The following is a 21279-nucleotide window of genomic DNA, read 5'->3' on the forward strand; positions in this document are numbered from 1 at the left end:
CACTGGATTTCACTTAACCTTATCTCTACCACCACCAAACCACACTGCCTTCCACAGACCCCCAACTTAAAACCTAGATCTCTCTCTCTCTCTCTCTCTCAACCCATTAATCCTTTTAGTTTCGATCTCGTTTACTCTTTCACTCTCACCCTCTCAATTTCTGCAATTTTAGGTGGAATGATTCGTGAAATCCCCAATTCGGCAGCGTTGCAAAGTGACTGTTCTGCTCCGTCGTGTGGGACCAGCAAGGGTTCCTCGCCCATCGCCTCCTCCTCCGTCCACGATAACGTCATGATGCTCACTTTGAGTCCCAACCTCCCTCACCTCCGGCTCTTCACCGCGACCCAAAAGTGGCGATTGCTTCTGGTTCGTTCTCTCTCCCTTATTCCCTCACACATCTCTCGTTTCCTTTACTTTGCTTCAGAAAAGAATCTTAATCTGTAAAAAAGACTCATCCTTGTGTGTGATTTCGTATGTAATTGATTGGTATGAAGCTTTGAATCATATCAATTACTTGTTTAGATTCTCAATTTGGAGGCTTTTTATTTGTATCGGTTGAAATTGGATGGGTGCATTGATTTTTAGGGTTTTCAGGACCTGAATTGATAATAAGTTTTTCCCAGAAACTTGAGGTTCGATGGGGTTTTTGGTTTTACTATTACCATATTCAAATATAGAGAAGACCATCATAAGCTAACTGAACTGGAAGAAGGCTGAAATGCTGGGCATGCACTAGCTAAGCTCGATGAGGATGAGGATGAGAAGGAGATCAATTCTCATATTCTTCAGTATTAAGTTCCCAGTGTAGAATATTAATTGATCAAAATTGGCCAGTGATTCTAACTGTAGGATTTATTTAATCTCATATTACATTGCATTGGTTAGATTAGTACATGCAATTTATACATGTCTATATTTATAATTAGGAAACAATAAAAATGGATTGAAAAAAATGAGATATTTCTGTGCATCATCCATATATGTAGTTATATCGTACACGTGGTATCTAATTAGTACTGCTGATACTCTGCTAGTAATACCGTCAATAATTTTCATGGTAAAATGCTTCAAGCTTATGAAGATTGATGTCGTGCTGGCTTTGGTTTGTTCTGATTTCCTGTATATTAATTTAAGCTCAATTTCATTGAAGCAGTAGTTCATAATACATGCTGCACTGGCTTGTCTTTTGCACATTGCCAAAATGCTGAAAGACCGGCTTTTAAGTTGTACATTTTCGGTTCATTGAATTGGTTATTAGTTTTGACATGTATATTTTAGTTTCTTTTGCAGTGTTTCTTATGAGGTTCAGCATATGGTTTGTGGTAGATCAATATATGCAGAAGGTACAGTTGATGCTGTAATTTTCCTTGCTATGAAGGTAAGATTTGTATTGCTGTTTTGCTTTACTAGTTATCATAATGCTCCAATTGTGCTACATAAGTTTATCATTCAATATATGGCTTCAACTGTAATTGGCATATGCTTACTGTTTGATTGCTTTAAAAATCAATGGGTAGATATAAATCATATAATTTTGGAATGAGCTGTCATAGGATACTGAGAATCTTGTTTCTGTATGTGTTGAGTCATCTAAGTTGTGTGGTGATTATGCAGGGAAGTGTCATCAATATAGCTTGTTTGTTGGTCTGGTTTGCAATGTGGGAGAAGCCAACCATAGTGCTATTGCCCTAGGTTGTATTGCATCAGATATGACTACTGAGCTAGGGGTTGACACCATCCCCAATAGGTGAGCTTGAGGAAGTGCTACTTGATATTTGTTAGAATCATTTTGTAATTGAAGTAATGTCATTGTTGTGGTTGTGTCTACAGGGAGATATGCTCAACGTGAAGAGATTGCCGGACTTGTGGAATTCTTGTAGGAAAATTCTGATTGAAGGAAAGAGTTGGACAAGATGAAGCAGAAGTCTGTTAATCGAGGCATTCTTTTAGAAGAGATTATGAAGGTAGCAGCTAGATTCAGAGTGATGCCCTCTTACACTCTTAGTTTGTATTAGGATCTTCATGTCCCTGGATTAGTTTGTATTGGCTACGATCTTCATTAAGCAATTCATTTTTGCAATGAGAACTCTTGTCAAGTACTCGATGATAATTATCTATATATGTCTGATCATTTTTTATTTACACTTTTGGTGTATTCTGGTTAATTGTTGTATGGCCTTGAGAGGTATCAAAGAAAAAAAAGAAAAAAAAAAGGTGACAAAATCAGAGGGATTGGGTCGCAATTTTTTTTGTCAGCAAACATAATTTAGGGACGAACTTAGGATTTCGTCACCTATTGGAATGGGTCACGCACTATAGGTGATGAAAATGGTGACAAACTTTTTGCGTCACCCATACCGTTTGGTCACGAAATTTTCAGAATGAGTGACAAAAGTGGTTTGTCACCAAAGGGGTAAATTCTAGTAGTGAGGCAAATTATACCTGGTAAAAATATTAATTACAAACATATAATTTATATAGAAGGTTTAAAATACAAAATTGGGTGTAATTAAAGGTATGAGTTTATCTTAAAATGAGTCTTCTATTTTGAGGGTTTCTCTAATTTTCAGTAGAAAATTCCTTTACAACTTCTCTTCTTTTAGTTTACAGAAATAGTATGTTTATGAGAGCTTCTTTTCAAACTCTTCCTGTTTATGTGTCCTTACATTGATTTTTATAAAAGTTTTATGCATTTTCTACTTCGTAAGAAATTAGAGAAGAATAAAGGGTCTCTTATTGGAACCATGGAACCACTCTTAATTAGTTACCCACATGTATATGATACTCTCATTTACAAATTTAAAACACATTTGTTGTGAATGAGGTGATTATAGTGATTTTTGGGAAGCTATTTGTTAGTCGTAATTACTTCACCGGCCTATGATATTTTTACAAGTTTATCAACAAAAAATGCCGATCCGTAGTTTAAATGTTTAATTATGTAAACAAATAGATTGAATACATTTTGTTATTCTATTGTCCATAATAAATTTAATTCAGATAAATTGTCAATTGTGTTCAATTAGTTATATAAAAAACTAAACTAGGTACGTATGATAATATAATTAATATACCGTAGATGACCCTTTTATTACACTTTACGACCAAAATACTAGGGGAAAATACAATTTTGAATCTAAAATGATGAAGTTCTAAAATGAACTTCTTCGTGATTTTCCTTCCTTTTGTTGAAGTTTTACTGTTTTAGTGTGTACTTTGGGGTTTCAACTCCGTTCAATCAAATACACATCTGACTTCTCTCTCGATTCCCCTCCTCATCTTCTATCTCGTTCCTTTTTCCAAAATCTGTTAAGGTACAGATATTAAACACATGTTTAGTCTTCTAGATAACATCAAGTCATATATCAACATAGTTAATATCAATAGTAACATGAAGTTTCTCTAAAACTTTTCAATATCTCCGATATACACTCTTCAACCACTTTCTAGAAGCTTGAAAAGTTTGCTTTCAAAATTTTTTCATCTCATTTTCTACAATTTTGAATAAAATTGTTTCTTAAAATTTGATAAATATCATTTGAATAAGATTAAATTTTGTTAAGTGCATTGAACGTTAATGCTAAAATTAGTTTGGTTAGATTGTTAGTCCTTGTACTCTCACATAATATCCAAAATATGAAATGGCGTTAAATTTAACATGATGGAGGTCCTATTTTTCAAACTGTAAGCCCTCAATAAGTCAGCAAATGATACGATTTGATCAGAAGTTTGGCTTCAAATTCGAGAGTATAATTAAGAATAACCAACATGGTAGAAAATGAGATTGAGAAACTAGACTCATTTTAACCGTAAAGTTCAAATGACTTTAGTTAAATCTAAAAACTCACTCGTGAACCTAACAATCTTTCAATGTTTGTTAACCAATAATTACTATCACCTTTTTTTTTCTTAAGGAGTTAACGAAACAAGTTTGGCATACTATGTATGACTTTTCTCATGTACGTCAGTTTTGATCAAGAAACCAATTAGGTTGGCCGTTGGCTGGATGACAAGGCCCGCTTGGATCGTACGAGACTTATAATGCGAGAACCGACTCTCTCAGATGTCTTAGACGACGGAAAACCTTGGACTAACGGGGTTTAGAGGCTCACATGTTGTAATCCAATGTGTCAATTATGTGCATAATTATGTTACATAATTAACCATAAGTATCCACATACTTTCCTGGCTAAGAATCCTAAGATTCCAAGTATCAAAAAAAAAAGGAAAAATGAAAAATCCCCAATTACCTGGCGGGAATTTGAAGTTTCCAATTAAGTTCTACCAAAGTCACACTTGAGTTTTGAATAACTAATTATTCTCAACTGAATACTATTCTCCCAGACTTTCTGCAACACGAGAGTTTTCAAAACCATTGATACAGTTGTACTCCCGCTTCATGGCCCCCTCCATTGTTCCATTTCTCTATATAAACCACACCCTTCTCTTCTCATCACAACAACACGTCCTCTTCTCATTCCTCATCCAAACTCTTTGGAGCTTTGAGCCGATCAAAACTGATTTACATTCAAGTTGAGAAGCCCCAAGTTTGAGGTTTGATCACTTTGGTCATTTTGGGTGCACCAACTTTCCCGCCAGTTGATTTTCTTCCCGCCAAAATAATGGCGGCGGCAGCGATAGCGGGAGATGACCTATCGCAGCAGTCGAGCAGCCGGGGGAGCTGGCGGTCGACGAGTGTGCGAGAATTGTGGAACCAGCCGGACGTGTTTCAGACGAGCCTGAGGGAGACGCTGGATGAGGAGGAGGAGCTCAAGTGGGCCGCCATAGAGAGGTTGCCGACTTATGATCGGCTGAGGAAAGGGATGTTGAGGAATGTTATGAGCAATGGGAGAGTTGTGGCTGAGGAAGTTGACATTACCAATCTTGGGGATTCTGAGAAGAAGCAGTTGATGGAGAACATGCTTAAGATTATTGAGGAGGACAATGAGAAGTTCTTGAAGAAGCTCAGAGCCAGAAATGACAGGTAAATTGAATTTTGAAGTTATTTGAATGTTACTTACATATTAGATGTATTTTTCTTGGCTTTAATGGTCTCCAAGTGATTTATTTGTTGTCTAATTTTTTTGCTGTATGATGATTTGGGGAATAGGGTTGGAATTGATATTCCTAAAGTTGAGGTCAGATTCCAGAATTTGGTAATAGAGGGAGATGCGTTTGTAGGCACCAGAGCACTTCCGACTCTTTTGAATTCCGCCTTGAACGCATTAGAGGTATCGCAAAGACATTTCCCAGTTGTTAAGTGTACTTCTTCATAACTTTGTCTTCTGTGCCTTTTCTGAATATCTAAATTACTGTTGATGTGATTAGGGATTACTGGGACTAGTTGGACTTTCACCATCGAAGAAAAGAGTTGTTAAGATCCTACAAGATGTTAGTGGTATTATCAAACCTGCAAGGTATGCATATGAACATGTCAAATATAAATAATCTCTTGGCTGGAATTGTACTGTTATATACTTGTATGTATAAACTTCACATATTAGTTCGTGAAAGAAATCTCTAAGGATGAAGACTTGTAGAGCTTGTTGATTCATAGCCTAAATTTAAAAGTTTAATGCTGTTGGTTTAGTTTGGGTGCTCCATCCATGAGCTTGTTGTTTTGTTGTTTTCAGGATGACACTTCTTCTTGGTCCTCCGGGGTCAGGAAAAACAACTTTGCTAAAAGCACTTTCTGGCAAATCTGATAGGGATATTAGGGTAATTCGTTGTTACTCAACTTTTACCAATTTATCTAAACTGTGTTTGATGTGTCTACATTTCTTGTTTGCATCTCTATTGACAACTTGTGCTTCTAAACAGATAAATGGGAAAGTTACTTACTGTGGCCATGAATTTAAAGAATTTGTACCTCAGAGAACCTCGGCTTATATTAGCCAGCATGATCTTCATTATGGTGAGATGACAGTTCGTGAAACATTTGATTTCTCCGGACGTTGCCTTGGAGTTGGAACGCGGTATGATATACTAGCAGAGTTGTCTAGACGGGAGAAAGATGCAGGTATTAAGCCAGATCCAGAGATTGATGCATACATGAAAGCCACAGCTGTGGCAGGCCAGGAAACAAGTTTGATTACAGATTATGTTCTCAAGGTCTGTTGATTCATTCCTATATCCTAAGACATTATCATGATTTCCTCTGGTGTATACATTGAGCAAGCGAGCCTCATTATTTTGGTTTCTTTTAACAGTTACTGGGATTAGACATCTGTGCTGATATTATGGTGGGTGACAACATGAGAAGGGGAATATCTGGTGGGCAAAAAAAGCGTGTCACAACTGGTATGTGACCATGGTTCCATGATAATTATGCTTTCTGATCTTTCTTTAGATATGTGAGAAAATGTATAGAGATTAGAATCTATTTGCTTGCTAGTAAATTGTTGAATGAAAATAAATGTGCAAACCTATTCTGCAATAATAACTCGAATTTGTTTTCACTGAATGCAGGAGAAATGTTGGTTGGACCTGCAAAAGCATTTTTCATGGATGAAATATCAACTGGCTTGGACAGTTCCACAACTTTCCAGATCGTCAGATACATGAGACAGATGGTTCACATCCTGGACGTGTCAATGGTCATTGCTCTCTTGCAGCCTGCACCTGAGACATATGATCTTTTTGATGATATTATCCTTCTCTCGGAGGGTCGGATTGTTTATCAAGGTCCGCGTCAGAATGTCCTCGAGTTCTTTGAATATATGGGTTTCAAATGCCCTGAGAGAAAAGGTGTTGCAGACTTCTTGCAAGAAGTGACTTCAAAGAAGGACCAAGAACAATACTGGTTTAAGAGGAACCAACCTTACAGACTAGTCACAGTAGATGATTTTGTTAAGGCGTTCAGCACATTCCATGTTGGTCAAAGGATTGGGGAAGAATTAAGAGTTCCGTATGACAAAAGAAACACCCATCCTGCTGCTTTGGTTACAGAAAAGTATGGATTATCCAAAATGGAGCTCTTCAAGGCATGCTTTTCAAGGGAAATCCTGTTAATGAAGCGGAACTCTTTTGTGTATGTATTCAAAACTACACAGATTGCCATCATGGCTATAATTTCTATGACTGTATTCTTCAGAACAGAAATGAAACCTGGGACACAACACGAGTCACCAAAATATTGGGGGGCGCTGTTCTTCGGTCTTCTTAACATTATGTTCAATGGACTGACAGAGCTTGCAATGACAGTTCACCGGCTTCCAGTTTTCTTCAGACAGAGGGATTCCTTGTTCTATCCAGGATGGGCTTTTGCCTTGCCCATCTGGGTGACCAGAATTTTAATTTCAGTGGTGGAGTCTGTGATATGGATCGTTTTTACTTATTACACTATAGGATATGCTCCTGATGCTAGCAGGTATGTAAGGGTTATTCTATTATTAGTATCTACAGATGTTCTCTATATCACTGGATATTTTGTTTAGATTATAAACTATTGGTTGTTTTTCGATCTGACAATATGTTCAATATGTTTAGGTTCTTCAAACAGTTGTTGGCCTTTTTTTGCATAAGTCAGATGGCACTCTCCCTCTTCCGTTTCATTGCAGCTCTTGGAAGAACAGATGTAGTTGCTCACACACTAGGTTCATTTACACTGCTAATGGTATTTGTCCTAGGAGGTTATATTGTTGCGAAAGGTGAGCCTCATTTCCTTTGAATATGCTTGTAACAATTAGACTGTTATTAATCTTCGAAAAATGTAAGGTTCTAATGTAAGGTTTTTAACTATTCTCATCTTGATGTGCAGATGATATCGAAGATTGGATGATATGGGGTTACTATATCTCACCTATGATGTATGGACAAAATGCAATTGCTATTAATGAATTTCTTGATAACAGATGGGGCGGCGTAAGTTATCTTAAATCTCAATTGATATCCTCCTACACATTAATAATAAGAACCTACAGTTCATGTTCTCAAGTTAACGACACAATTTTTATCCCTGGAACAGTCACCAATCAACTCCACTCAGCCCACTGTTGGAAAGGCCCTTCTCAAACAAAGAGGCCTGTACACTGAAGAATATTGGTTTTGGATTTGTATTGGTGCACTTTACGCGTTTTCTATTCTGTTCAATCTTCTATTCATTGCAGCACTAACCTACTTGAACCGTAAGCAACAAGTTTCTTTCATCATTTATCTATTGTCATGATAATGGATTCAATTGTTGACTATTTGTTCTCTGTACTACTCATTTTAGCTCTTGTTGAGAACAAAACTCTTCTGGGAGAGGATGATTCTGAAACGAAGAGGAGGCCACAATTGACAGAAGGTTGGAATACTATATATCTTGTGTATAACTTAACTTGGATCCTATTATCGCTGTAATATAATTGTGGCTGATTGCATACTTCCTACAGGTATTGATATGCAAGTGAGAAATGCAGAAGGAAGTTCAAACGTACAAGCCAAGCGAGGAATGGTGTTGCCCTTCCAGCCCCTTTCACTCGCTTTCAGCCATGTTAACTACTATGTGGATATGCCCGCAGTAAGTCACACTGATTTCTTTATATCTCAAGCAGTCTTTGAATCTCCGGAAATCAGTGAGATAACCTGTATAGAAGAAAATAGAATTCAAAAGTATAAATGGTTAAAATCAAAGTTTAATATATGCCTCAAATTATAAGGACTTTAGCCACTACAGAAAATATGCAATATTGTATTTCTTAATCGTTAAAATTTTCTTCATTATCAGGAAATGAGGTCCCAAGGTATCGAAGAGGAGCGACTGCAACTACTAAGAGACGTTAATGGGGCATTCAGGCCAGGGATTCTCACTGCATTGGTTGGTGTTAGTGGTGCTGGAAAAACTACTCTGATGGATGTCTTAGCTGGAAGAAAGACGGGTGGATATATAGAAGGAAGTATTAGCATCTCAGGATACCCCAAAAACCAAAGCACATTTGCTCGGGTCAGCGGTTATTGTGAACAGAACGACATTCATTCACCGTATGTTACTGTGTATGAATCTCTGCTATACTCTGCATGGCTACGTCTTGCTAAGGATGTCGACAAAAGCAAACGAAAGGTAGGTCATTTAGTAAAGCATTAATATAAGCTATGGACTTGTTGGAGACTGCGATGTAGTTGATACTGATTTTCTTGGCTATAGATGTTTGTTGATGAAGTTATGGACTTGGTGGAGCTGAACCCCTTGAGGGATGCTATAGTCGGACTTCCAGGAGTTGATGGACTTTCAACTGAACAAAGAAAGAGGCTGACCATTGCGGTAGAACTGGTTGCTAATCCTTCCATTATCTTTATGGATGAGCCAACTTCTGGGCTTGATGCTAGAGCAGCTGCAATTGTTATGCGTACTGTGAGAAACACAGTCGATACCGGAAGAACTGTTGTCTGCACAATTCACCAACCTAGCATTGACATTTTTGAAGCTTTTGATGAGGTATTATTATTTATTCAAATTAATATGTCAATCTCGCACTGTTCACTATCCCATGTTCCATATTTCACCTTGATTTTCTTTAACCTTGCAGCTTTTCTTGATGAAAAGAGGAGGCCAAGTGATTTATGCTGGACCCCTTGGTGACCGGTCTCACAAGCTTGTTGAATATTTTGAAGTAAATTTATACTTGACTTTACCTATTGTATTCAGTTTAAATTTTGTTCTTGGGAGTTATTTTGCTGCTGCATTGTCGATTGTTTGACTATCGTTTTATAATGATTGGATAACCCTTAATGAAATAATATGATCGGATAGATTATAATATTTACTATATCAAAATCTTGTTCCAGGCCATTCCAGGTGTTCCAAAGATCAAAGACGGCTACAACCCTGCTACATGGATGTTAGAGGTCAGCTCTGCTGCAGTTGAGGCTCAAAATAAAATTGATTTTGCTGAAGTATATGCAAACTCTGAGCTGTACAGGTGTGTAGATTGATGTATTATTTTTATTTTCTACGTACTCTATTCCGCATCTCATATGTGTTCTTAATATTTATGGTCGCTTGTTTAGGAGCGTTCAAGAACTTATCAAAGAATTGAGCACTCCACTCCCAGGTTCGAAGGACCTTTACTTCCCCACCAAGTACTCGCAAAGCTTTCCAACTCAATGCAAGGCTTGCTTTTGGAAACAACACTGGTCATACTGGAGGAACTCGCGCTACAATGCCATTAGGTTTTTCACTACAACTCTCATTGGCATAATTTTTGGTGTCATCTTCTGGGACAAAGGAAACAAATTGTAAGTTCTTAAACTTATTCTTACAATGTAGTCTCCATTCTTAATTTTTTTCAGGTTACAACATTTTTTTTAAATGTCGTAAAGATGTTGGGAACACGTCTTTTGGTAAATTTCTCCATGTTCTCACTTCAATGATTTTGAATTTGATTTGTCAACAGGGAAAAAGAGCAAGATATGGTTAACTTAATGGGAGCAACCTATTCTGCTGTTCTTTTCCTTGGAGCGGGCAATGCGAGTTCTGTGCAACCTGTAATATCAATTGAGAGAACAGTTTTCTACCGAGAAAGAGCAGCAGGAATGTATTCAGAGTTGCCTTATGCATTTGCTCAGGTAAAGTATTTGATCCTAAACATCTCTAGTATTCGGTTTTGCCAAACACTAAATTTCAGTTCTGCTTGATTCTCAAAACGAAAAAAAAAATAAGTTCTGCTATGTTATCTATTTATTAAATATTTATGACCACTTTTGTGATGCAGGTTGCCATTGAGACGATTTATGTAGCCATACAAACCTTGGTTTACTGCCTTCTTCTATTTTTCATGATTGGCTACGAATTTAAAGTTGAGAAAATTCTGTATTTCTACTATTTCATATTCATGTGCTTCACAATGTTCTCAATGTTTGGGATGATGATGGTCGCCCTAACTCCCGGAACTCAAATTGCTGCAATTGTCATGTCCTTCTTCTTGAATTTCTGGAATTTGTTCTCCGGTTTCCTCATAGCCAGACCAGTATGTTTTACTTTCTATTTCGTCTTTCTTTTTCAGCTAAAGAAAATTGTTGCCATTTTCATTTTCCTTACTGATATATATATATATATATATCTATAGGAGTGTCTGTATGTTCTTTCAGTATATATCAAAATAGGTGGCATTTTTAACAGTTTGAAATATTTCTAACAGTAAACATGTTCGAAAGGAGTACAAATTTTGTAATATCTTTTACTTTAGTACATGAAGTAAAATCGAGAAAAACGTACACTTTTCATTGAGTCTGACAATATTCATTCTCAAATTTGCAGCTAATCCCGATATGGTGGAGGTGGTACTACTGGGGTTCTCCAATCGCTTGGACAATCTACGGTGTCATTGGATCTCAATTCGGTGATCGGGATGATAAGAGTTTCTCAACTACTGGCGGAGATAAAACCGTAAAGCAGTACGTTCAGGATACTTGGGGTTATGACCATGATTTCCTCGGACCAGTTATTGCTGGTCATGTTGGTTGGGTCCTCATCTTCTTCTTTGTCTTTGCTTATGGTATCAAGTACCTTAACTTCCAGAGGAGATGATCGATCAATCAACCTCATTGTGCTTCAAATCAACCTGTTCAGGGATGTTATAGCAGCAAGTCGGAGTCAAAAGGACTCTGATGATCATTCTTTGTTTTCTTTGTATCATATAATATGCAGTAATTTTAATTGGCTGGAAGACTTCATTCCTTGTTAACTTTTGTGCTCATACTTATCAGTCGATATTCAATAAAACAAGCTTTGACAGTGACATTTGTCTTACTATCTTAAATTAAGATATCAAGCATTGATCTGTATGTAGAAAATGGAGCTATATATCTTATCCTTCCTTACAAAAAATGATAAGAGCACAAAAATATCAAACAAAAGCAACAATTACAATGTTGTTACTGTAGGATTCCGGCAGGGCTAGAATCTTGACTATCACGGAAAAATGCTCCATCTCCGTTCATTTGCAAACCATGAGCACACGGCGTTACGGGGTGAAGACCAGGCTGTTCAGCGTTCAACGCTCTGATGCCTTAGTCAGCTACAAAGATGAACATGTAGAGTTAGGTAGGAGAAGAGGTAAGAGTGAAGGCTTACCTTGTTATAGAGATGAGAGACCTATTTATAGGGACAAATAGTGTGTGATTACTGAAATTACCGAATTACCCTTGTGGGGGCTAATAATGCATGTAGTGACATTTTAGGCTAATTGGATCCCAAAGTGGCAATTTAGGGCTACGGTAACCAAGTACAAGGTGAACAATCACGATGTTTAGCCCTCTACGGGGCATATCCTTAACAAATGCAATTTCAGACCTGATGCCTCGAATTATCAAAATTTATATCAAACCTAGTAGTGTTTGCTTTGTATTTGTACCATCCCCATTGAAGCAGTTAGGCTTATATATGTCATTTACTCTAATAGCTATAACCCAATCGAAGTCATATAACAATCTCATTTATTTTTTGAAGTAGCCGCTCTGATAGCTATTGGCCTGTTTGGTGACCGCCGTTGTCGGCGGAGGGAGTGGTGTAGCTGCTGTTCTCTCTTTTTTTGTCATGTTTTTCAGTCGGTCTGTTCTCTTTATGTTGAGCTGACTGTGTAACTTATCCCTCTTTGGGCTGTTTCCTTTCTTAATGAATTATTCATTATCCTAAAAAACAAAGTACTAATAGAATTAGATGCCTCTATCATGTTATTGAGCAGAATATGATCGAATTAAAATGAAACAATCAATCTTGCAAAGAATGAAAATGATAGACTTGAATGAAGGCTGAACTTATGCAGCTTATTTTTCAAATCCATCTAGATTTTTTTTTCCTTATATACAACATCTCTACCCTTATATAGAGGAGCAAGTAAAAGTTTTAACCTACAAGATATCTTAAAAGTAGTAACTTAAACTAAAATTACACAAAAAATATCTAGTTATTGAAGTGGAGAAAACAGTAAAAACCAGCTGTAAAGGCATATCAGCTTTTTCATTCAGCAGTTTCCTAGTTGCACTAGGAAAGTATTAATTTCAACATCTGCCATCCTTCTTCAAAGAAAAATTATTCAAGGGTGAACTGAGAAGCAAAACAACATTGAGGTTACATACATATAGTCAGCTTAGGACACTAGACATTTTTATTTTAGAGAACTAAAGATTTATTGGGACTAATATATATCATCGACTTAGCTAGCAGTTACAACCAACTACCGAGTACTGACTGATTAAAGTTGAAATCTAGAAATAAACAGAACACTACAGTTAAGGAGAAAGTACATTAATTCCAACATAGGGTTGCAAGCTAGAGAATGGGAACTACTGAACCATTGGCTGGGAAATCAGTCCTTGGTTCCACCATAAGTGAGAAGTAGCCATGGATATGTCCAAGAGCGTTTCAGCCACTAATAGTTGGAGAAATGTACTTCATATGCCAATTCTGATGACTCATCTGTCGAAACGCATTACTATCTTGTAATGTATCTCGTATTATGGGATCACAATCTTGATACGATTGGGTAGGTTCAACACTGCTTTAGCTCATGCAGTCGCAGATATTTGGCAGAAGACCAACTCTAGCTTTTTCAGGTCAGGGCAACTCGGTCTCACAAACAAGTTTTGTAGTTCGTGGTCTCTTAGTTCTCCTACACAGTTGAGCAGCAGATATCTTAATTTTGTCCCATATAATCCTAGCCAATATACCCCGTCATGTGATCACATCAGCTTCCCCATTTTGAGCTACCTCAACCCGAGGTTTTCTGATGTGATGGCAACAATTACCAACTTCAAAAATCCGATTGTTGTGAATAACGTATCAAAGCCACTTCGTCTGTTTGATCAGTATTATTAGTTTCTTGGGTATTACTATAAGTATCAGTATTCTCTTGGTTATCAGTAAAAATAACTACACGTTTTGCTTTTCTTGAGCGAATCTGATGGTTCTCTACCCCACTTTCCTCGTTTTCTCCCTCCTGTTGTTCCAAATCGTTAATTAATTTGTATGATCATCTAGGGATTTTTTTATGTATTTCTTTTAGTGCAATATATTCTTTATATATCGTTTTCTCGTTTGGAAGAGTTGTATCTGTATCAAATAAAACTTTTAGAATTTTGATTCTATCTTCTGAATCAATTCTTACTTGTTCATGTTCAGTAACTAAAAAAGGTCTTGTAAAATTGAAACTTGATGTTGATTTTAAAGCAAATTCATTGATTAAGTTCAATAAATAATACACTTGCTTTGCGCATGCTTTTCTATCAAATAGATTTAGTTTCTGTTCAAATTCTAGACGATTAATAATAAGAAGTATACTATGAATCTTATATATCAAAAACTTTTCTATATAATTTTGTATATAAATTTCATTTTTATTTTTAATTGAAAGTGAAAACAATTTTTTGATTCGTCCACGATAGGGTCCATTTACGAAAGGATCATATATTTTTGGTAAATATTCTTTTTTAGTTTTATCATTACACAATCGAGTTTTTTTTTTTGAGTACATTCAGAATAATGGATTCTTTAGTGAGAGTTTGAGCTAGATTTTTATCGAGAACTTTTACTCTATTTAAAAAATGTTTGTTTTGATTTTTCTGTTTATGTTCATTGGTATAACTCCACTGATTATAAAATTCATTAGAATTAGAGGAGACTTTTTCCTTTGGGAACATAGATGTTTTTCTTTGCATCATTTCCAAAAAAGTTGCCAAACTGGGGGGTACGTAAAAGCTATTCTTTCGTTTCCATCACTTTGACATGTATAAAAATAATATTGTGACGTTTCAGTTCTTACAGCATTTTCAAATCGATTTTTTTTATATAGCGTAAGGGACGTTTCCATCGTTTAGGGTCGAAAAGAATAGTTATAACCGGTTTTTCAAATTGGAAGAGATCCTTTTTTTCTTTAAATATTTGTAACTTCGAATTTTCTTGTTCTTGATTCCCATCCAGATAATAAGTTTCAAAAACGGGTCTATTTTTATAGCGTGTCTCTTTAAAGTCGAATTCATCCTTTGTTTTTTCCTTTCCATTCACTCCGATCTCTTCCGTTTCATCGATTTTGTCCGGATCCTCCTTTTCTTCCGAAAAAAGAGAAAGGGAAGGATCTTCTGTGGTGGATCCCTCTTGTTCCTGTTTAGTCCCCTTCGTTTCGGAAGTTGTTTCTATTTGTACATCTGTTTCTTCCTCACTTCCCCCCCCCTTTCTTCCGTTTCTGGGGTTTTTTTTTCAGTTTCTTAGTAACAATAGGTGACGGTATTCTGCCTAAATAGTAGACACAGGTAATAAATAAGAGAATACTAAAGATTCGAGCCATAGAATTTCTCAATTCTGACACAAGGTACTTATTCGATCTAATAAGTACATTAGATCTAATAGAATTATTTTGTTGTATCCAGCCTAATACCAATCCAACCCATTTCATGAATAAAATGTGACCAATTAACCAACCAACAAAACTACTTGTTACAAATGACATCTTGTTGTTGCATCGAAACATATAAATGTTGACTAATCTGACTAACATTGAACTTGGTAAAATGAAATGGTTGAATAATTGAAAAATGAGATTATTCAGGAATAAACATTGAATGCTAAGATTACGCATTGAATTTCTGGTAGTAGATCCATAATCAAAAAAGTTTTTGTGATTGTTCCAGAAGAAATGAAACAAAAGATACGGTAGAGCTAAGACAGTTATTGTATGAGGTCTACCCAATGCTAGATGCAGAGGCGCATAATAGATCGATATGAACATCATGAGCTGTCCCGTAATAAAACCGGTTGTTGCTGATACTTTCTTCAGGTATCAGGCCTGATAGCCGATGTAGTTGTATAGACCAGCAATTGTAGATTCAATTTCACGACTTGGGAGTTTTGATCATTGCATAGTCAATCTATTGTCTCAAGCCAAAAGGGTTTTACCTACTTCACAGCCAGCAACTAAAAAGATATAATAGAGACCAAAAAGAGAAGTGATAGACTAAAAGTTACAAGTGATTGACTCCCCTTAAGAATGGTCTTACAGACAATTGATGTCAAGGTTAATACAATTCTCTCAATACAAAATAGACCCCTACGCATCAGACTTTGGTCAGAACTGTAAGACAAATATGAATATTGCAACATCAGTCTCGATTTTCGGGATTGTTTTATCCACTAATGGTCCATGAATAAAAATTATGCAAAACAGGCATACTCATGTTGCATTCATGCAATAACAGGTTATTCATACCCACTCAAACAGTGTAAGCAAGTAACTAGACATACATCCCATTCAGATTAAAGAACCGGGTCAGGTACTAGGACATACAGAGTTGCCGTAATCCTTGTCCAGTAAAATACAGGAAGCATGTTGAGAATCACAACCAATGTTCAACCATGTTGCATCAAAATGCAGTATTTATAACCAAACATAACTTTAACAGTAATTTTAAAATTTAAATAAAAAAAAATCCAACTTTCGTTGGTGGCAAAGAATCTGCTACTAAGCAATTATTATAGGAAGCAATCAGAAAAACAAACACTCTCTAGTCTGGAAGAACTTGTATTTTGGAACTCCGATTTCCAGCTATGTCGTCATTTGTCAATGCTGCCTCATTCTTTCTTCCCAATCCCATGTGACATGTTGTAGATACCTCGTCCCTGCATAAAATGAGGAGACATATACAATTTGATGGTGATAGAACAGAGAAGATTGAACTTCCATAGATAGATTGCATAATCTGAACACTTACAATAAGAAACAAAGAAGTAGCAGCTAAAGCAGCTGGAATGGCCACAGATGTGATCTTATCAAATGGGCCCTTGAGATATGTGTGCTTGTGGATGCTTTGGAAAAGCTTCTGCTTCTCCGCCAGTTGCTCGCGTGGTCTGAATGGGGCTTCTGACATCCTGTGTTACAAGTTAAAACCTGTGTTACAAGTTAAACATAACATAACAGGAAAACTACAAAACATTTTCTAAAAAAAAAAACTTGGAAAAAAATACACAATATAGATGACATGTGCTCCGGTTGCAAACTCCTAAGGTCCAAGGAGAGGCAATTCACACTCCCCTGTCATTTTGGTTGAAATTCTTATACGAAAATACAATATAAGTTCACTGAAGATAAAATTTAACTTGTATAGAAAAAAAAAACGGAAGAGCAGATTGTACAACGATAATTGTGAAATATGATTCCCTAAATCCAGCAATGACTCTTAATCCAATAACGGAGAGAGAGGTTTACCTAAGCTCAGTACCCAAGGAAAACTACAACTTTGTTATTACTGTATTAAACTGAGACTTCTTCTAAAAAAAAGAGAGAGAATATTATACTGAAACTTGAAGCTTCAAACGAATTCCTAACATGGTAATTACATTTATATTTCAAGAAACAATGAGAGTTATGTGTTGCGCAATTGTAGTTGAGGTCATTCAATGACAGCAAACACTCTTAAAAACAAAGATCTTATAAAATCCTGAGATTATGTACAATAAACATATGAGAAAGATAGTTTCATGATCTACTTCCCAAAATAAACACTTACCAACAGTATCAGTAATGCAGAAAATCTCATTTCGAAAGCAGTCTTACAAAGATGTCACTCAAAAATAGAAGGATAGATCTCATGTGCCCAATTTTTCAGTGGATAAAGTAAGCTTACGAGAAAGTAAGGACAAATACTAAGTTGCCGCAGAAATGTGCCAACAACGCCAACCTAAGACGATATTCTGACATTAAACCCACTGATCTCTTTCAAATCCTATGCGCTAAACCTAACAATTACAGTCAATCGCAAGTAACAATCTCAGAAATCGATAAGCTAGGGCCGCAAATCCTATGCATGAGTATTACAAGACTTCCATAAAAACCATCTTAAGCCAATTTCATAGACGATGGATTATGCCCTTATGTGCATTAAACCAAGAGTGCCTTAACTCTTTCAGATTCAATATTTCCTCCATATTACCCAGCTCAAAATAGTCAAACCCAACTGAAGCTCGAGCTTCAGTCCATACCACTCAATCCACAATCAACCAATCAAAAATTGAATTAATCCAACCAATAAGATTACCGAAAATCAAGCGAATCCATAAATACAAATTGATCAACATCAGAACGAAATACAACTATGCGTTACGAAACCCAGTCTCAGGATTGATAAGAATAAACCAATTGGCATGAACAAACCCTAGATCTGAGTAATCAACCGAAACCGATGGGTGGGATATGCGATTCGACAAGCAAATTAGAGAACCGGCGGAGGAAGAAAGCTTACGTAAAATTGGGAGTGATCGGAGAATCAAGCAGTCGGGGATGGGAAACCTTTGACGCTGCTACTGCGGATAGAAAATATGACAAGGGAAAATCTACCGCGACTGCGTCCTTAATATTGCTCCACAACGCACGTATAATTTTGCCATGTCATCCCATCAACAATTTAATCATTGTTTTTTAATAGCAAGAAGTTAACAATCGGTACCCAAACTATTGTGGGAAGGTTAATGTAGTACTCAAACTTATAATTCACTATCAACGAAGGGTCTGAACCTAATTTTCGTTACGGCTCCGTTATCTCGGTCACGTGTCTTGCACGTGACTACAAAAAAAAATCAACAACGGTACCCAAACTCTTGTGGTAAGGTCAATGTAGTACCCAAACTCTGAGTTGTACCAATGTAGTACTCAAACTCGTCTTTCACTATCAATGAAGGGTCTGAGGCTAATTTACGTCACGGTTTCGTCTTATGGATCAAAATAAAAATGGTATTTACCTAAATGACTCTATGTGGGTTCTAAGGCCCTAAATAAAAAACACTTACAGTAAATATCTAGAATTAAGAAACAACTTACAAATTGGGCAAAACACCAACCCATTCTCATTATCCTCCGGACACCTCACCACCACAGTGTGGCATCGAGAAGCTCCACCTCATCTCATCCCCACCGCCTCCTCCTTCACCACCAACACCACCTCACCACCACAGTTTGTCTCAAAATCTGAGCTCTGAAATACAATGTGTAAGGAGTGAGAGTAAAGAAGAATGAAAAGAAAATGAGAAAAAAACAAGAAATTATGACACATGACCCAGAAGATGGAGTTGTGATAGAAATTGGCTTCAGACCCCTCGTGGATGGAGAAAAACGAGTTTGGGTACTACATTGGTACAATTCGAAGTTTGGGTACTACATTGATTTTGCCACAAGAATTTGGGTACATATATTGAAATTTTTTTTGTGGTCACGTGCGGGACACGTGACCGAAATAACGAAGCCGTAACAGAAATTGAGTTCGGACCCTTCGTTGAGAGCGAATTACAAGTTTGGGTACTACATTGGTACAACTTAGAGTTGGGGTACTACATTTACTTTGTCACAATAGTTTGGGTACCGATAACGAAATTAACTCTTTTTAAAAGATATACAATTTACGACCCTAATTTTTACCTTAAATGTAAATTTGTTACCCTATTTGTAATTTTTATTTTTACTCTTTATCTTTTTTTGAAACTTGTCGACTTGGTTACCCTATATTTTATGTTTGTCATTTTGCAACATGCTTATAGTTTTGAACATTATATATCTGATTATGTAGGCATCAGTTTCAATTGTTGGATTTGAATTATTACTGACAGCGAATGGTTATGATATCTAAACATGAAAGACGTTGGCATCATTTTACAAATTTAATCAAATTATTTTTCTAGAGTTTTCAAAATAAAATCTATACATTTGCTATGGGGAATAGACAAATTAATATCACAAAGCAGTAGCAAATATTCTTGTTTCGGAAACACAAAGTAGCGAATGTGCAAACATGCTACTTATGGTGGCAAATTGGCAAGTTACCAAAATTTAGGGTAGCAAATCGGCTCTTCAGTCTAAAAACAATTGTGAAAAAAAAAACATAATGCTTTTGCTTGTGGAACTCAATCAGTTGTCTACTTGATAAAAAAACATGTTCTATAAATATAAGAGCCAGAAGGCTCACTTTGATTAAATATAACATTGCTAGCATGCATAATTATGTTATGTATTGTTTCAGGTGCTCTAAGGAGTTACTAATGAGATAGACAAGAAATCAAGTTCTTTCTTACAATTACTCGTGCTAAGTTACACCATTCTGTACTATGTATTTCAATAAAGTTATGCATGATGAAAATGGGTGGAGATTGTCAAAAAGAATCATCTCTAAAGATTTTCCTAGGGGTGGGCACGGGACGAGACGAGTCTCATCCCACGTCTCATCCTACTCTTTTGAATCGGGACGGGATCATGACGGGACGAGGATTTTTAAGAATACATCTCACTCGGGATTAATCCCAGTTGAGACAGGACGGAATCGGGACGGGACGGGACAAATTTCACCTTCCTAGGAAGTTTAAAAAAACTATAGTTTTACTTTTTTCATTAACAAAGTAACATTCAATAATGAAATTTTAACAAAAAAATGCATATTATGTTCAAAATATTATAATTTACCATTATTATTTGAGTTGATATAATTTTAGGTTATTAAGAACATAAATTAGTTTCATTTTAATACAAATAGATAAGAATTTTTAAGTGTTCATTAAAGGTGGGACGGGACGAAACGGGATAAAAATTATTCGTCTCACGTCCCATCCCATTATTATGAAACGGGACGGGATCGAGATTTCCGTTTTTTATGCCCACCCCTAGATTTTCCTGCTATCAGGCCAAGAAGAAACACATATTTTCTCTTGCCCGGAAGCCAATCTAGGATGCTAGAGACTCGATTTTGAAATGTACGATAGGAAGCTAAAATATTTACACTGAAATTCCAGTCGAGATTGTAAAACATTTTGGAATATGAATGCTCAAATGTTTCCATGTATTCCCTCTGCAGTCCTATTAATCATCTCTTCCGCCTCTTCATGATTACCATCAACATCGTCATGTGAAAAATAATTCACGTATATACATATATGTTGATCCAGCTCGCTGATCAAGTAGTCTTTAACTCATAGAACTCTCCCTTCGTTATAAAGAGGTACTGATGAAAATGATGAAACCGGAATTTAATGAAACGGGTGTAAATGATTAAATGAATTCTGGCGAGAGAGCGAGATAAAGTGAAGCCGTCAAAATAGTAAAAGTAGGTATATATTTGAGGGCATTATGTAAAACAACATGATCAGACCAAATAAAAATGTTGAGGTTTAAGTGAGTGTAGATTACAATTCCGGAGTGCAAATTGCACTGTCCAAAATTGTACAGATCTGAATGTACAATCATGCTCAGATTAAAAAAAATTATGTGCCCAGGTCGATCAGAGGTTCGGCTTGCTTCTCCCTTGCCGCTGCATGAGTGGTAGCTCACGCTC

At 36.4% G+C, this 21279-nt stretch overlaps 2 protein-coding genes, 1 long non-coding RNA gene and 1 pseudogene across 3 annotated transcripts; 2 read left to right on the top strand and 2 right to left on the bottom strand.

Moving 5' to 3' along the window:
- LOC126787708 (uncharacterized) lies at positions 1-2140 on the top strand. The gene is made up of 4 exons (XR_007671258.1): positions 1-366; positions 1291-1378; positions 1615-1747; positions 1831-2140. It is a non-coding gene; the product is annotated as an uncharacterized LOC126787708 (long non-coding RNA).
- Positions 2141-4622: 2482 nt separating this feature from the next.
- Positions 4623-11669, top strand: LOC126787703 (pleiotropic drug resistance protein 2-like; annotated as a pseudogene).
- Positions 11670-14737: 3068 nt separating this feature from the next.
- On the bottom strand, positions 14738-16223 carry LOC126787289 (protein TIC 214-like). The gene is made up of 6 exons (XM_050513199.1): positions 16182-16223; positions 15531-15746; positions 15372-15405; positions 15248-15316; positions 15176-15211; positions 14738-15111 (listed from the first exon to the last, which is right to left on the bottom strand). Exons 1-6 carry the CDS (start codon positions 16221-16223, stop codon positions 14738-14740), a joined length of 771 nt encoding a protein of 256 aa, XP_050369156.1.
- On the bottom strand, positions 16196-18327 carry LOC126786070 (uncharacterized). The gene is made up of 3 exons (XM_050511776.1): positions 18211-18327; positions 16684-16840; positions 16196-16591 (listed from the first exon to the last, which is right to left on the bottom strand). Exons 2-3 carry the CDS (start codon positions 16837-16839, stop codon positions 16544-16546), a joined length of 204 nt encoding a protein of 67 aa, XP_050367733.1. The 5' UTR covers position 16840; positions 18211-18327; the 3' UTR covers positions 16196-16543.
- Between the last annotated feature and the right edge of the window lie 2952 nt (positions 18328-21279).

The sequence above is a fragment of the Argentina anserina genome, chromosome 3 (genome assembly GCF_933775445.1).
Source record: "Argentina anserina chromosome 3, drPotAnse1.1, whole genome shotgun sequence".
In the NCBI taxonomy this organism is placed as follows: Eukaryota; Viridiplantae; Streptophyta; class Magnoliopsida; order Rosales; family Rosaceae; genus Argentina; species Argentina anserina.